The following is a 14,600-nucleotide window of genomic DNA, read 5'->3' on the forward strand; positions in this document are numbered from 1 at the left end:
AATTCAACTCAGTTTATTTCATGCTAGATCATCCGGCGGAGGAAGAATCTAGCTGAGATGAAGCCAGACTATGACCTGGATTGGCTCCCCGACAACCAGAGTGGTGACCTGCCCTTGGCTTCAAGCTCCCCCAGCTGCAAGATCTCCCGCACCACATCAGCCCGCGCCAAGGCCTCTATATGGGTTAGTACGGAGTGTAAGGTGGCTCAGGGAACTACCTAACGTGATCAGTAGCCTTGCCTAGGCTTTAGCTCAGAGGGCTAACTGCGGCATGCAGTCGACCCAGGTTCAAAACCCAGTCTGTCACATAAGACCAGTACAGAACATATTTATATACACAGTATATACAGTGTGGCCTATGTTGATTATATTTACCTCTCTTTAGAGATTCAACTATTTCATTATTTGTATTTGTCTCAGCGGTCTCACTCTGCCTTCTCGCTGCTGGATGACAACGTTATGATGCAGTGCTCTGGGGTTTCCCAGGACTCTCAGCATGGGCTGAAAAAGGAGGGAGGAGCGGCAGGATTGGCCAACTGGAAGAGTGTTGACCGCCTGGACAACTCCAGTAAGACCCTGCTGGCCAACGCAACTCTGCTAGTCATTATTCACACGCACCATTACAACGGTCTTTCCACACACCTAGCTTAGTCATTTTCAAAATTACACTTTTTTTTCAATTATTTATTCGCTTGTCTTCCATGTCCTAGACAATTACAGTTTCAAGATACAATACAGTGGCTTCCTAAAGTATTCAACCACCTTGGAATTATTCCTATTTTGTTGCCTTACAACCTGGAATTAAAATAGATTTTTGGGGGGTTTGTATCATTTAACTTACACAACATGCCTACCACTTTGAAGATGAAAAATATGTTTTATTGTGAAACAAACGAGAAATAAGACAAAAAACAGAAAACTTGAGCGTGCATAACTATCCACCTCCCCAAAGTCAATAATTTGTAGAGCCATCCTTTGCAGCAATTACAGCTGCAAGTCTCTCTATAAGCCTGGCACATCTAGCAACTGGGATTTTTACCCATTCGTCTAGGCAAAACTGCCCCAGCTGCTTGAAGTTGGATGGGTTCTGCTGATTTACAGCAATCTTTAAGTCATACCACAGATTCTCAATTAGATTGAGGTCTAGGTTTTGACTAGGCCATTCCAAGACATTTAAGTGTTTCTCCTTAAACCTCTCAAGTATTGCTTTAGCAGTATGCTTACGGTCATTGTCCTGCTGGAAGGTGAACCTCCGTCCCAGTCTCAAATCTCTGGAAGACTGAAACAGGTTTCCCTCGAGAATTTCCCTGCATTTAGCACCATCCATCATTCCTTCAATTCTGACCAGTTTCCCAGTCCCTGCCGATGAAAAACATCCCCACAGCATGATGCTGCAACCACCATGCTTCACTGTGGGGATGGTATTCTCGGGGTGATGAGAGGTGTCGGGTTTGCGCCAGACATAGCGTTTTCCTTGATGACCAAAAAGCTCAATTTTAGTCTCATCTGGCCAGAGTACCTTCCATATGTTTGGGGAGTCTCCCACATGCCTTTTGGCTTATTTTTTTCTTCAAGCAATGGCTTTTTTTCTGGCCACTCTTCCGTAAAGCCCAGCTCTGTGGAGTGTACAGCTTAAAGTGGTCCTATGGACAGATACTCTAGCCTCAGCTGTGAAGCTTTGCAGCTCCTTCAGGGTTATCTTTGGTCTCTTTGTTGCCTCTCTGATAAATGCCCTCCTTGCCTGGTCCGTGAGTTTTGGCGGCCCTCTCAGGTTTGTTGTGGTTTGTTGTGGTGCCCTATTCTTTAAATTTTTTAATAATGGATTTAAATGGTGCTCTGTGGGGTGTTCAAAGTTTTGGATATTTTTTTTATAACTCAACCCTGATCTGTACTTCTCCACAACTTTGTCCCTGACCTGTTTGGAGAGCTCCTTGGTCTTCATGGTGCCGCTTGCTTGGTGGTGCCCCTTGCTTAGTGGTGTTGCAGACTCTGGGGCCTTTCAGAACAGGTGTATATATACTGAGACATGTGACAGATCATGTGACACTTAGATTGCACACAGGTGGACTTTATTTAACTAATTATGTGACTTCTGAAGGTAATTGGTTGCACCAGATCTTATTTAGGGGATTCACAGCAAAGGGGGTGAATACATATGCACGCACCACTTTTCCGTTTTTTAGTAATATTTTTTCATTTCACTTCACCAATTTGGACTATTTTGTGTATGTCCATTACATGAAATCCAAATAAAAATCCATTTAAATTACAGGTTGTAATGCAACAAAATAGGAAAAACGCCAAGGGGGATGAATACTTTTGCAAGGCACTGTACATTCATGCAACTTTGTACAGTTCAATAGGGGGAAAACAAACAAACAGAATGACCTATTATTGATGTACTGTAGTAAAAGACTGGTGGCTAAATGCATCCTCCCCTGTGTTTGTGTGTCTGTGTGTCTGTGTGTCTCTCTGTGTGTGTGTGTGTGTGTGTGTGTGTGTGTGTGTGTGTGTGTGTGTGTGTGTGTGTGTGTGTGTGGCATCTGTCTACCCTGATGTGTGTGTGTCCGGAGGTGCGTCCTCAGTGCTGAAGAGCCCAGACGGGAACTGGATCGCCCAGCAGAGCACACAGCTGTCTCGGCCCAGCCTCCTGACCAAGAGGAAGTCACTGGTATTCAGCGTTTTGGAGAAGGAGTCCGGTGTGATCTCCGCCTACGATGAGATGGGCTCAGACGACGCCGAGGGGGGAGAGGGGGCCTGGGGCGCCGCCCTGCTGGAGATACGCAGGAAAATGACAAACGCCAACAACAACCAAGGGTCAGAGGCACCAGATTCTCAGGCCTCTGACGACCAGCAGCACAGCCTCCCCTCACCCTTGCTGGAACACCACGCCAGCACGGACACCCTCAACTCTGAATCTGAGGTAGGAGAAGATCCGATTCGAGGTCAAGGGCCGAAGCCCCAGAAGCCTCTGCTCGCCATCCTGAAGAGAAAGGTGCCTGTGGAGCACCGGTGCACCCCCTCTTCACGTCGGTCATCCCGCCCGGGCATCTTCGACGTGAACTTTAACCCTGAGGGGACGGAGGCTGAGAGCAGCGGGGCTGATGAGCTGGAGGAGGGGGGCAAAGTCAGGAGGACGCGAAGGAGGAAGAGGACTAAGAAGGATCAAGGGGAGGGAAGAGGAGAGGTAAAGCGAGACAGTCTGTCACTTTCACTTATGACCTCAATCACACTTATTCCCCTTATCATGTTGGACATTCATTTTATTTCTCTGATAGCTTCTATGTCTTCTATATGCTGTTAACAGGAGTATAGCAGCATGGATGCCCTGGCCAAGAAACTAAGTGTGAAAAAGACCAGCCAATCTGGCGCAGTCACCCCAGACACTCTGACTTTGGATGGAGGCTTGACCTCCAGGTCGCTGACCCCTGAACCCCGGGGTCCTGAGGGGGAGGCCCCCGGCTGCGGGGCCCCTAAGGGCCAGGGAGGAGGGACCATGGGAGTGACCATCAATCTTGAGCAGGAACTGACCATCAGACTGAGAGAGCTGGCCAGCCAAGTCGGCCTCGCACACCTCTCATCGTCTGAGGACGAACTGCACAGATCAGGAGAGGACGAGGGAGGAAGGGAGGGAAGGAGAGAAGGAACTCAGGAGGAGGAGCGGTTATGGCATATAGAAATCGAGATGGAAGGAGGGAGAGCGGGAGAGGATGAGGAGGAGAAGAGGACAAAAGAAAGGGAGGGAGATGGAGGAGGAGAGCTGAAGTCAACACTAATCAAGCTAGCTAGTCAGGTCAGAGGCACAGAATTCTCATCCACTGAAGATGAGTTGGACAGAGTGGGTAGGGTTGAGCGAGAATGGGAGAGAGAGCGGGTGGAGGAGAGGACAAAAAAGAGGGAGAGAGAAGGAAGAGAGGAGCACACCGTAAAGTTGCATATGCTGGCTAGCCAAGTCACACATTTCTCATCAACAGAGGAAGAGCTTGACCGAGTGGGTGTCAGCGATGGAGAGATGGAGGAGCAGAGAGAAGGAGAGAGGGAGGGAGAGAAGGAAGAGCTGACATACGAACGGTGCAGACTGGCTAGACAGGTCAATGACGCGCAGTTGTCATCAACAGAGGACGAGCAGGATAGAGTGGGTCTCTATGATGAAGAGATGGAGAAAGGGAGGGAGGAGAGAGGAGGAGAAGGGGGTGGAGAGCGGGAGGAGATTGACGCTGAGGCACTGTGGGAGATGGAGGGAGATAAAGAGCAACTGACCTCCAAGTTGAGAGATCTGGCCAGTCTCGTTAGCGCGTCCCAATTCTCCTCTACGGAAGATGAACTGGATAGAGTGGGAAGGAACGAGGGAGAGAGGGAAGAGGGGAGAAAAGGAGACAGAATGAAGTTGTCCAATAGAGTGGCAGACTGGGTCAGAGAGAGATGTGGAGAGGAGGGAAAGTGGCATGGAGAGAGATGGGGAGAGATGGAGGGAGAGAGGAGGAGGGTACAGGTGGAGAGGGTGAGAGAGAAGCCCTGGTACCTGGGGGGAATGGAGGTGGAAGGGAGGAGGATGAACAAGGAGAGGAGAGATAGCATCGGAGAACTAGACGTCAGACTCTTTGACTTTGAGGATGAAAGTGAGAAAGAGGGAGAGCTGCAAAGCGAAGAGATGGACACAAAGGTAGAGGAAGAGGGAGTCATGAAGGTACAGAGGATGATGGAGAGGATGTTTGAAGGAGGAAAGGAAGGAAAGAGGGCAGGGGAAGCAGAGAGAAAGGTGGAAGGAGGGATGGGAGAGGCAGAAGTGGGAGAAAGAGAGCGGGAAACAACAGAAAGTGTGGACACTGTGGAGGGAGAGGTGATGTTTGACAAAATAATCAGCAACCTAGAGGACACACTGGGTGGGATGGAGGTAGAGATGGATGGAGAGATGGTGGCGAACCCCGAAAGAGAAGGGAGAGAAGAGGATAAGAACCAAACAAAGGTTGGAGAAAGCAAGTTTAAGAAAGAAGAAGAGATAGATGAATATCCAATTAATGAGATGCTAATGTTAGAACAGCTGTCAGACAGGTTTGGCACTTTAGATAAGACTGTCAAACCTCAAGAGAAGGAAAGAGAAAGGGACAGTTTGGATAAGACAGTAGAGTGTGTCGTGGAGCAAGGTGAGAAAGAGGCTCGAGAGAAAGATGAGCAGGCTGAAACAGAGACCCATAAAAGCATCCGACCACAGCATTTAGATGAGAGAAAGGAACAAGTGTCAGACCAGACAAAGAGCGAGACATCCCGAGACCTGGAAGAAGAGAGCAAGGGAGTAGAAAGAGGGGGATATGAAGGTGGGGAGGTAGAGGAGCAAACAAGCGAGAAGGAGATGGATGATTTTGGGGAAAGAGAAGGAGAGAATTTTGAGAAGAATACAGACGAGAAAGAAACTGAGAGCAACCGAACTAAGGACCCAGAAGAGAGCGCCCCCTGTGTTCAGGAGGAGATACTGTCTTCAGTGGAGATCCAGAATGTAAGAAACGAAAAGCACCTAGCTTTACCCATAGAGATGCCTAAATTGCTATGTAATTCTGTGGATCTACCATTTCGACATTTCTAACCTCAAAGCAACTAACAGCTGTAACACTAACTCTGTGCTTGCTCCTCTATACCATACTACTTTCCCTTTCTTTCCCCCCTCTGTCCTCCCTCGTTCCATTACTCTGTGTTAGGATGGTCATATCAATTAGGACCTAGAAAACACACTCCAGATCCTTTCCGCTTTGCTACAGCAGGTGCGATCACAAACTGAAATCTTGCCCGTGCTTTGGGCAACAGGGGTAGCGCTATATGCAGTCAACCAGTCCAACACTCTTTCTTTCTCTTGACTCTTTGGCTCTTCTCTGCTTGTCTAAAACTGTTGTTCTCACTTGAATGGATGTGTTCCACACAGAGACCGTAGGCTTTTAGGGATTGCATAAAACTTGTGTAAATCCAATTGCGTGTGTGCAGAGGTACTCGGCGATGTCACTGCGCAGTATCACCACTGAGGTGCTGACGGTGTTGAATGCGACAGAGGACCTACTCCAGGGGGTGGAAGAGGGTGACTACGCTTGTTCTCCTCCCTACACCCCTTCACTACCCCTCAACACTGACACCAAGAGGCTGGACGAACAGCTCAGCAGACTGGAGGAGAACGTAAGACCTGTCTGTCTTTGTGTCTGTATAACGTTTAACACACAGTGCCTTTGGAAAGTATTCTGACCCCTTGACCTTTTTCCACATTTTGTTACATTACAGCCTTATTCTAATGTATTAAATAGTTTTTTTCCCCCTGTCATCAATCTACACACAATATCCCATAATGACAAATCAAAAACACATTTTTGCAAATTTATTACAAATACAAAACTAAAATATTACATTTACATAAGTATTCTGACCCTTTACTCAGTACTTTGTTGAAGCACCTTTGGCAGCTATTACAGCTTCGAGTCTTGGGTATGACGCTACAAGCTTGGCACACCTGTATTTGGGGAGTTTCTCCCATTCTTCTCTACAGATCCTCTCAACCACTGTCAGGTTGAATGGGGAGCGTTGCTGCAGAGCTATTTTCAGGTCTCTCCAGAGATGTTCGATCAGGTTCAAGTCCGGGCTCTGGAGCATGTTTTGATCAAGGATCTCTCTGTACTTTGCTCCGTTCATCTTTACCTCGATCCTGACTAGTCTCCCAGTCTCTGTCGTTGAAAAACATCCCTACAGCATGATGCTGCCACCACCATGCTTCACCATAGGGATGATGCCAGGGTTCCTCCAGACGTGAAGCTTGTTTCTCATGGTCTGAGAGTCTTAAGGTAGCTTTTGGCAAACTCCAAGCGGGCTGTCATGTGCCTTTTACTCTACCATAAAGGACTGAGAGTGCTACATAGATGGTTGTCCTTCTGGAAGGTTCTCCCATCTCCACAGAGGAACTCTAGAACTCTGTCAGAGTGACCATCGGGGTCTTTGTCACCTCCCTGACCAAGGCCCTTCTCTCCTGATTGCTCAGTTTGGCCAGGCGGACAGCTCTCGGAAGAGTCTTGGTAGTTCCAAACTTCTTCCATTTAAGAATGATGGAGGCCACTGTGTTCTTGGGGGACCTTCAATCCTGCAGACATTTTTTGGTACCCTTCCCCAGATCTGTGCCTCGACACAATCCTGTCTTGGAGCTCTACGGACAATTCATTTGACCCCATGGCTTGGTTTTTGCTTTGACATGCACTGTCAACTGTGGGACCTTATATAGACAGGTGTTTGCCTTTCCAAATCATGTCCAATTAATTGAATCTACCAATGGAAACAGGATTCACCTAAGCTCAATTTCATGTCTTATAGCAAAGGGTCGGAATACTTATGTAAATAAGGTATATGTTTTTAATTTTTTATAAATTAGCAAACTTTTTTTTAAAACTGTTTTGTCTTTGTCATTATGGGGTACTGTGTATAGATTGCTAAGGATGGTATATTTATTTAATCAATTTTAGAAGATTGCCGTTACGTCACAAAATCAAGGGTTCTGAATACTTTCCAAAGGCACTATTTTTCACAGTCCCCGTGGGTTCAAGAACACTGTGATGCTAACCTCTGTTAATGTTATAAAACTGAAATGCCAACAGTCAGTCTATCTGTCTGTGCCAAATGAATTGTGCCATCCAGGTGTATGTGGCGGCGGGCACGGCCTACGGCCTGGAGGCAGAGCTGGACGACCTGGAGGAGTGTGCCCGGGCCATCGGCGATTCCACCTCTGACCTGGAGCTGTCCTACCTGGAGGAGCAGGTGGCATCAGCTGCCGCCCAGGTACATCAGTCTGACCTCCAGGTGTGTTCAAGTCTGGATGCCCTCTGTGTCTCATAGCTAGCTAGTTAGTGTCCAAAATGGCACCCTATTCTCCATGTAGTGCACGACTTTTGACCCGAGCCCTTTGTGGCATTTCAGACGCAGACTTTTGCTTTGGAAAAAAGGAGAAAGCGGGGGATTTTACCTCTGGTTTTACCTCGGGTATGATGACATTAGAACTAGAAAATTGTATGTTATTGTATGTTTGAATGTTGGTGATTGTCACATAATGAAACTAGAAAAAATAAAATGATTGAAAGAAAGAATTAGAAAGATATCCATAATGTGGATATTTGCCTGAAAACATACAAACATATACATTCAATGGTGTTTTTAAGTCCTTTTAAGTTGATCTGAGTGAGAGAATATTCATGTTAACGTTACGCACTTTGTTGTAGGTGTCGGACATTGCGGCCAGGATCACAGCTCTGAAGAATGCAGGTCTCAACGTGGTCCCACAGAACCGCTTCACTAAGCCCAAGAAACAGCCTAAGGTACTGGACCAGACCAGGTCACTTAGCACTAGGACCAGGAGTTTTACCTGGTCAGGTCATGTGGTCAGGAACAACTCCTGGCCCTACTTGTCACTCACTAGCAATTATAAACATATCTTGTGATTTTCGAACAACAACTTATCAAGTGTCACGTGACTCTCTGCAGCCACAAATGTTGGTCTCGTCACGGCAGAGAGGAGGCGAATACCTGCTCCACTCTTGAAGGGTTAGAGATATGTGACCAACCAGCTCAAATCGGTCTTATGAAGCAAAATTTTACACTGGATTAAAGTAGAGACTCAGAGCTACAAAATGGTATATCATACATTACAGTTGAGAACAGTGGGAAAGTCATTCTGCTTTGATCATCGATAAACTTGTAAACTCACTTTTGAGAAAATGGCCTTTGAATGTTTTGGTACTACTACTGGAGAGCTCCTCTTTGTCTACACCCATTCAGCATCGTTCACACCCTCTTAAGCTTTAGCCCCACCCATCTCTTTAAGAATTAATCTGAGCATTCTGTGGAAACAACAGCAGCCAAGCACCCAAGCTAACTTGGTAACTACTTCCAGACACAAATGAGAGAACAGCTCACTTAACATTACTTGCCCTAGCAGAGCTGGTTAGGCTGTTATGTTATCCAGAGCGTTGGTGACTGCAACTGTGCTGTCAGATTGTCCGTTCGTTAATTTAGAGCGTTTCGCTCTTGGAGCATTCAGAGCGCAAATATGCAAGTAGCTAACCAACCAGGTTCAATGTTAGCTAGCTAACATTGGCTATAGCTAGCCAAGCAAATTACTCTGAGATACGAATAATAAGATCATACATGTAACGTTAGCTAGCAAGCTAGCCAGCTAACATTAGCTAGCTAGCTAGCCAGCTAACATTAGCTAGCTAGCTAGCCAGCTAACATTAGCTAGCTAGCTAGCCAGCTAACATTAGCTAGCTAGCTAGGTAAACAATGAACCATAATCCAGTCAAAAGTTTAGAAACAACTACTCATTCAAGGGTTTCCTTTATTTGTACTATTTTTTTTAACTACTTTTTGTTCTATTGTAGAAGAATAGAAGAGAGAGTGCCTTGAATTCTAAATAAATTATTGACAGTGTCACCAACAAAGCATCCTCACACCACCTCCTCCATGCTTCACGGTGGGAACCACACATGCGGAGATCATCCGTTCACCTACTCTGCATCTCACAATGACACGGTGGTTGGAACCACAAATCTCAAATTTGGACTCATCAGACCAAAGGGCAGATTTCCACCAGTCTAATGTCCATTGCTCATGTTTTCTTCTTATTATTGTTGTCCTTTAGTAGTGGTTTCTTTGGAGCAATTCGACCATGAAGGTCCGATTCAGGCAGTCTCATCTAAACAGTTTATGTTGAGATGTGTCTGTTACTTGAACTCTGAAGCATTTATTTAGGTTGCAATTTCTGAGGCTGTTAACTCTAATGAACTTGTCCTCTGCAGCAGAGGTAACTCTGGGTCTTCCTTTCCTGTGTCGGTCCTCATGAGAGACAGTTTCATCATACACCTTGATGGTTTTTGCAACTACACTTGAAGAAACTTGACAGGAAAGAAATTCCACAAATTAACTTTTAACAAGGCACATATGTTAATTGAACTTCATTCCAGGTGACTTACCTGATGAAGCTGGTTGAGAGAATGCCAAGAGTGTGCAAATCTGTCATCAAGGCAAATGGTGGCTACTTCGAATAATCTCAAATTTAAATATATTCAGATTTGTTTAACACTTTTTGGTAACTCCATGATGCCATAACCTACAATGTAGAAAATAGTACAAATAAAAACCCTTGAATTAGCAGGTGTGTCCAAACTTTGGACTGGTACTGTGTGTGTGTGTATATATACAGTGCCTTGCGAAAGTATTCGGCCCCCTTGAACCCCTTGCACGCCCAATTTTTCAGTTTTTGATTTGTTAAAAAAGTTTGAAATATCCAATAAATGTCATTCCACTTCATGATTGTGTCCCACTTGTTGTTGATTCTTCACAAAAAATACAGTTTTATATCTTTATGTTTGAAGCCTGAAATTTGGCAAAAGGTCGCAAAGTTCAAGGGGGCCGAATACTTTCGCAAGGCACTGTATATATACACACACACACACATATAAACAGTATCAGTATATATATATATATATATATATATATATATATATATATATATATGCTGTATGCCATGATAGTCACACATGTACTACAAACACATTAGTTCCTGCATTCAATAGTGTGTGGTCTCATACTGTATATGTTCTGTATTTTGACCCACATACCTTATATTTTTTTCAGATAAAGAAACCTAAGCCAGACTGATCAGGCATGTTGACCCCTGTCATGACCTCTAGCTTCCCTTCACACCAGTGCTACCTGCCTTTAACCAACCATCAGGACAATGCCGAGTGCAGACTGACAGTATTACCACTCATTTGGGCACTGTGGACATAGACGAGAGTTGTAGATTTTTTTATAATGAGATTTAAAAAAATAGTACATACTTTATGTAAAAAAAAATGGATGAAGTTAAAAACAAAGATGGTTTCGTACCTTTTAACCAATCAGTAACCATATAGCCATATAAGGTAATGAAGAGAACGGACACTAACAAGCTGTGTTGCTCCTGGCTGAAAGCTGTGATTAATACTACTGATTGTTTTAACATGTTTTAACAGTTAAAGGTCAAATGTAGCCATTTTTATCTCAACGTAAAATAATTTCTGGGAAACATTTAAGTAGCTAACTGTGAATTTTTTTTACCATTTGAATTTAAAACAAACAAAAATATCTTCTTAGCGAATAGCAATTTCTCAAGCAAGAATTTAGCTAGGACTGTGTGGGAGTGGAGAGGGGAAAACTGAAAAATAGCTGTTATTGGCAGCTGTTAATAACTAACAGACATTTCCTATTGGTCTATTAACTAATTTACCACCTGGTGATGCCACCAGGCAGACCTAAACTCCATCCCACAAAAACAGGCAGAAATTGCATGTGTTCTTTTTAAACAGCCTTTACACTAAAAGCGCATTATCATTATTTTCACAGTATTATCCCAACCTCAGTGTGGAAATGCATATATAAAACACAGGAAAAATCACTTTTTTGACTGCACTGGGCCTTTAACATGTTTAATAGTCTATCATTGTTATGGGAACAATTACATATGAGTTAGTTATTGCAAAAAGTGCCAAATTACATCCTTAATCATCAATGATTTGTCTAATGTTAAGTATCTGTTGAATATGCGTAATACGTCATTTTGTATTTTCAGGTAAACAGAAAGTCCCACAATAAAGGGCTATGGTCGTTAGTTCTTTCTAACCTTGTACATTTGATGTTTGATTGTAAATTATAGTGCACAATAAAATAATCAGTCAAGTAACTTGTGGCTTATCATTGTGCTCCTACAGACAGACCTTTCAATGTGAAGGCTAGCTACTTGTCTTCCACTATTACAAGTGTGGGAACAAAGTCATGAACTAAATAAAGCCTTTGAAGTTATCAATTTTGGGATTCATCCACACACAGAGCTTGCCTAACCTTTTAGGTTAAAGAGATGGGGAAAGACATTTGTTTTGGTTTTTGGTTTGGGTTTTTGAGAGGAGGAAGTGGCACCACCTGTGTTGATGGAGCCGGGGATCTGCACACAGGGCTTCTGGAGAAATAAAATCCATCTTCATGGAAACAAACATACAACAGTTTATGTTCCAATGGATGTTAAAGGTAACACCCACTTGTTTCCCTCAAGCAATGCTCCTGCCTTTGTTTTCCATAGACATTCGACAGCATCCCACCTTCATCCCCTTCACTAAGGTATGCATTACATTAAACATCACTTAATGACCGGAGAGGAATAGGTCAATTCATCTGTCCAGTTTAATTTATTCTGTGTCCAGTCCTCTGCAATCACAGCATTCTCACGCAAATTAGAAATGTTACAAATGTCATGAAAATGACAATGGGGAAAGCATATTTACAGTAGAGAATCATTAGTACATTGTTCCAGCTTTTTCTGTCACTGTAGTTGAGTTCAGTCAACTCTGCATAGGCATGAGACTCTCCTGTGGCACCGCCATTTCCATCTCCAGCAGGCTGTAGTAGTGTAGACCACCAGGAAAATAAAACCTGGTCATCATGCTGATGACATTCTTAGCTTATATCGTTCATTGCTTTTTAAATCAACCTGGAGGTTGTCATATGCTGAATAAAAGGTCATTGAATAAATTCCTCGGAAGAACTGAAGAAGGCCAAAGCGTGTTATTTTTTTCACAAACTTAAATTTGTCCTCCAAGTGTCTGAATTTGGTCTCACAAACTCCGTCTGTTCCTCTATTCATGCACCTTCACTAGACTGCGAGGTAGCGATAGCACACAATCTCATTTCCACGGTAGAAAGTACCAGAAAGTACCAGTTTCTTACACCTTGGTTGGACTGCGAGGTAGCGGAAGCATACATTCTCCTTCCACAGTATAAAATACTAGTTCCTCCCCAAAGCCCCCTGAATGGTCAGGTCTGGTTAGTTCTGGTCAAATCCGGTTAGTTCCAATCAGCACTGGTCTGACACGAAGCGTATTCTCTGGTCGGGGTCATTGAAACTGTCCTTGCCGTCCATGAAGCTCTCCCTGAGGTCTCGGTCAGAGATGATGAACCCTTGTTTGGGGTCGATGACCACCACACCATCCTTCTCCAGCGCCCTGCGTACCACCTCAGAGTACGCAGGGTTCCGCGAGCTCTGACGGGATGTCAGCTTTATAGCAGGCCAGCCTACCAGCCGCCTCTGGGGGAAGCACAGAACTGAAAGGAGGTTTGTGCACAAACAACTGTATAAGAGAAGCATCCTTAAAATATTGGCGTTCATTCAAGTACTTTCGGTGCGCTCGCTTATTGCTTGCCCAGCCTAATGGAACCAATGGAACAGTCCCAAAAGTGCGCGCCCTGCCTATCGTGATCCTATGTATTATTCATTAGAATAAGATTGGCAACCACTTCTTTGTGTGATCTGAAAGAACAAAACAACACACAGATGGGTAAAGGATTTGTTTGGACACCTAGCAATCAATTCAAGGCAAGTCAGTTGGCTGCAGCCAATGTTCACACCAGAGCCACATATAGATGCATACCCTCACCATCACTACATCCTTGAGCAGCCAGAGCTAAACACAAACCTCAGCACAACTCCCATTCTATACCTGTCTCCCTGGAGTGCGTACTCTTTTACTTCACATCATGGGTTTAGAAGCTTTGGATTGGCTTTGGCAAGCATGGACACATTTTCACACAAGTGGGATTTTCACGCAATTCAGTCCTTTTTACAGTAAATCCACGAGGAGGAATATAACTAGTGCACGCTTTGGGGAGAATGCATTTGGTCAGAAAGTGTGCCAGATATGTAGTGCTACTAACACACTGGAGGAGCACTGGTGAAGGGCAGGGCAGTGGAGACCGTGGTGCTGGGTCTGGTTGCAGTAGTAGTGGTGGTGGTGGAGGTACTGGTGTCTCACTGTGGTTGTCGTAGCAACTGGAGTGGTTGTAGTGTGAGTGAGAGTAACAATGTAAGGTGGCGTGGTGCTGGTGTGAACCATCTGAACTCAGCTCTGTCCCCCCCCCCTTGTGAAATCAAGACTGAGGGAATTAGTATCCAGTTTTGAATGAGTTTCCTTGAAGCAGAAGAAAACTAATGAATTGAATAGTGAATCGTTCAGCTTCTTTTGACGGTAGCCTCCGTCTACCCAGTCCTAGCGATGTCTGTCGAAGCCACTGGAGCACCTGTTTAGGAGAGAACAGCAACTATGAGAAAACACAGAGCTGATATGGGAGAGATAGGTTGGTCTTTTTTCTTTTGGGTACTTCACAGCAACATTCCAGTGTATTCTCTACCTACAAATGGCAATAACCTTTACTTGGACTTCACTATTTACCTCTGCAGTCCACTAAACGAGCTGCAGTTAAAGCCGATCTCAGAAGAGACAAAAGGACCACAGCTGGAGAACTGGACACACAATGAGAGACTAAGGAAGAAGGCATTTCCAATAGAACAGCATCTCCTGAACCCTAGGCCAGAGCAATATTCATTAGAACACACTGGAGCAAAATGTTTTGCAAAGGAAAACTAAAATGCTTCTTATTGCACAAGTTCAACTAGTCCGCCCCGTTTCAGTCTGTTTTGTGCCAAATTAATACAGCCCTGGAGTACCCCGAAAATGTAACATTTTCGTTCCAACCCAGCACAAACAATAACCATATGGATC

At 44.6% G+C, this 14,600-nt stretch overlaps 1 protein-coding gene across 6 annotated transcripts in view; it reads left to right on the plus strand.

The window, feature by feature from the left end:
• Positions 1-11,734, plus strand: part of myripa (myosin VIIA and Rab interacting protein a) — a 55,651-nt gene extending 43,917 nt beyond the window's left edge. For 2 of the 6 annotated variants that reach the window (XM_090182048.1, XM_021613018.3), the window contains exons 8-16: positions 28-183; positions 421-568; positions 2,586-3,187; positions 3,308-5,494; positions 5,974-6,159; positions 7,657-7,818; positions 7,936-7,998; positions 8,235-8,330; positions 10,648-11,734. In XM_090182048.1, the coding sequence (XP_090038174.1) occupies positions 28-183; positions 421-568; positions 2,586-3,187; positions 3,308-5,494; positions 5,974-6,159; positions 7,657-7,818; positions 7,936-7,998; positions 8,235-8,330; positions 10,648-10,671 (3,624 nt within the window). In that variant the 3' untranslated portion in view covers positions 10,672-11,734. Of the gene's footprint in view, positions 1-27; positions 184-420; positions 569-2,573; positions 3,188-3,307; positions 5,495-5,973; positions 6,160-7,656; positions 7,819-7,935; positions 7,999-8,234; positions 8,331-10,647 lie in introns of all 6 variants that reach the window. The other 4 variants (XM_021613020.3, XM_021613017.3, XM_090182047.1 and 1 more) reach the window with 3 other exon arrangements.
• The last annotated feature ends 2,866 nt before the right edge of the window (positions 11,735-14,600 follow it).

Source organism: Oncorhynchus mykiss, chromosome 8 (genome assembly GCF_057628025.1).
Source record: "Oncorhynchus mykiss isolate SJ-2025 chromosome 8, ASM5762802v1, whole genome shotgun sequence".
Classification (NCBI taxonomy): domain Eukaryota; kingdom Metazoa; phylum Chordata; class Actinopteri; order Salmoniformes; family Salmonidae; genus Oncorhynchus; species Oncorhynchus mykiss.